This window comes from Penaeus japonicus, unplaced genomic scaffold, assembly GCF_977035675.1.
Source record: "Penaeus japonicus unplaced genomic scaffold, GWHDUDI00000001_assembly GWHDUDI00000016, whole genome shotgun sequence".
Taxonomy (NCBI): domain Eukaryota; kingdom Metazoa; phylum Arthropoda; class Malacostraca; order Decapoda; family Penaeidae; genus Penaeus; species Penaeus japonicus.
The window spans coordinates 13,465,668-13,468,167 of record NW_028234418.1 but is presented as its reverse complement, the minus strand read 5'-3'; the positions used below and the strand labels follow the sequence as shown (position 1 = coordinate 13,468,167).

At 34.5% G+C, this 2,500-nt stretch overlaps 1 protein-coding gene across 3 annotated transcripts in view; it reads right to left on the bottom strand.

Moving 5' to 3' along the window:
- Gbeta5 (guanine nucleotide-binding protein subunit beta-5) overlaps positions 1 to 2,500 on the bottom strand; it is a 15,270-nt gene that overhangs the window by 8,831 nt on the left and 3,939 nt on the right. For all 3 annotated transcript variants that reach the window (XM_086545148.1, XM_086545149.1, XM_086545150.1), the window contains exon 2: positions 2,419 to 2,500. This exon is cut by the window's right edge and continues 219 nt beyond it. In XM_086545148.1, the coding sequence (XP_086401274.1) occupies positions 2,419 to 2,500 (82 nt within the window). The remainder of the gene's footprint in view (positions 1 to 2,418) is intronic.

The following is a 2,500-nucleotide window of genomic DNA, read 5'->3' as shown; positions in this document are numbered from 1 at the left end:
GATTTAAAACGGCTGGTATTGATAAAGAAATATATATTTAGAGTTATGTTTGGGATTAAATACTTTAGATATTGGGACTTGATTTCATTCCGTTTACTTTGTTTTGCTATATGATATGATTGTTTGTTTGGAAACTTGTTTTTCTTTGATTCACTTATGGAATGTTTTAAAGTATTAAATGAAATTTAAATGAAATGATGGTCTTACTTCAGTTCTTGTTGTTTAATTTACTACCAAGTTTGGGGATGGAAGTTTTAATATTTGTTTTTGATAATTCTACGATGCAATGTTTATAAGAATAGAAGGTTGATTAATGCGTATGTTCGGATGTAACCAGGGGCGGTGTCTGGCATAGACCACACAAGCGGTCGCTTAGAGCGCACCTACCTGAAAGAGGGTGTCTCAGAGGGAAAAAAAATCACGTAAATCACGATTTAGTATTAATAAATAGATCTACAAATCGCCTTAAGTAGCGCATCAAAATTCGACGATATCTTCTGCACTGAGATGACGTTAGTTTTCCAATATCAAATCGATCGAGTTCCACGATAGATTTATAGGTATATATAGTAGGAGAATTAGGGTTAGAGCTCATAATCTATCCCTCCTCTATCTAGAACGTATCCTAGGTTGATACTGATGAATGATCAACTTTGATTATTTAATGATTTTGTGCTGTTCCATTTTTTTTTTCTTATCAAGGTTCAATGGAATTAGTCGGGAATGAAAGTTGACTTTTGCTGATGAGTATTAAGATGAAGGAGTTTAATGCTTGGCTTTCTTCATTAAATAGACAGAACGTTCCTTGAGCAATCATTTAATATATCTTAGTTCTGTAAATTTTCCTCAAACGAAAAAATAATAATAATCGCTAAATTGCATGATCAGGGAAGGTTAGAATTTAATTATGATTATAATGTGGTATATGATGCAAGTGGGAAAGAAAATCAGGCTCGTGTTTACGTTTCATTAGATGTTTGAATATTGGGTTTTTAATTTATTCTTCTCCTTTTCATAACTTAATATTTGTGTTATCATTTGCGCCATTTGCTTACGAGTAATAGGGTGAAAGCTTAGATGGTCAGGTGTTGATTCCCACGAAGGTTAGTTAGAAAGATAGGTTTCGATGTTCGTGACCTCGTTTTGTGGCGTCAAGCGGTCGGGAATCAAGGCTTGACCTGTGTTCCAATTGGTTATGTTTTACTCATTTATTCATGAGTCTTTTAGAGGTTAGAAGGTTAGACTTTGTTATTCAGGGCTTGGTTATATAGTGTTGTTAACTGGGAGTGCAGGTTCACGTACGAGTTAAGATGGAAAGTGAAGTAAAGTTTTAATCTTTATGATTTTGTGATAGTGGGAAGAGATTAATTAATTGATGAATGTTTCGAAGTATTATCTTTTTGTATGACGTTTGTTGTTAACGAAATTTTGGATACGGTTGATATTAAGGTATTTATGACTAGAATCATGTAGGAAAATCTGGATTCATTTGGTGTGGCTTACTTTTTTGTACAATGGTCGTACTTCTGAAAAAAAATAAGACGAATTTTGATTTTGGTTCTGCTACCCGTAACTTTAATATGTTAAAAAGTAATGATTTAATCCCTTGTACCTTAATTACTTTGATTTATCTAGTTGTAAATTTACTGCTGATCATATTTCCAATAAAGATATAAAATTCTTCACAGCACACGTATCCTTAAAAGTAAGCCTTGCAAATATACGAAAGCAACAACAAACAAAGGCAAGCACAAAAGAGGTAAACAGCAAATCAATACAGAAACGAACAAGACTATTGTTTATGGAAATGAAATACACACAAGAGGAGGCTCTGGAGCGCTTCCGAGAGATTGCAATGTAAATTCGCAGAGAAATGATTATTTGGAGAAAGGGTTCTTTGCTGAACGAAATAAAAGCAAAAGAAAAAAGAAAAGAAAAAAAGGCACTAAGATGTAGGAGAAATGGGCAATTTATAGTGTATGATGGATCATATGTTGTATGCACTGCCCCTTTCATATACAATGTGTATGACTGTAAGCTGTATGAATACACAAGCATTTCTAATATATATGTATAATGATGGGCATATATATATATATATATATATATATATATATATATATATATATATATATATATATATATATATATATGTGTGTGTGTGTGTGTGTGTGTGTGTGTGTGTGTGTGTGTGTGTGTGTGTGTGTTGTGTGTGTGTGTGTGTGTGTGTGTGTGTGTGTGTGTGTGTGTGTGTGTGTGTGTGTGTGTGTGTGTGTGTGTGTGTGTGTGTGTGTGTGTGTGTGTGTGTGTGTGTGTGTGTGTGTGTGTGTGTTTGTGTGTGTGTGTGTGTGTGTTTGTATGCAGTGCGTGTGTGTGTCTACATATAGGCATACACATACAGCACAAATCCACACTCACGAGGAACATCGTTGAGTTTCTGCCTCTCCTCCTCGAGTTTGACTTTGAGTCCTTCGGCTTCTCTGGAGAGTGCTTCTACGCT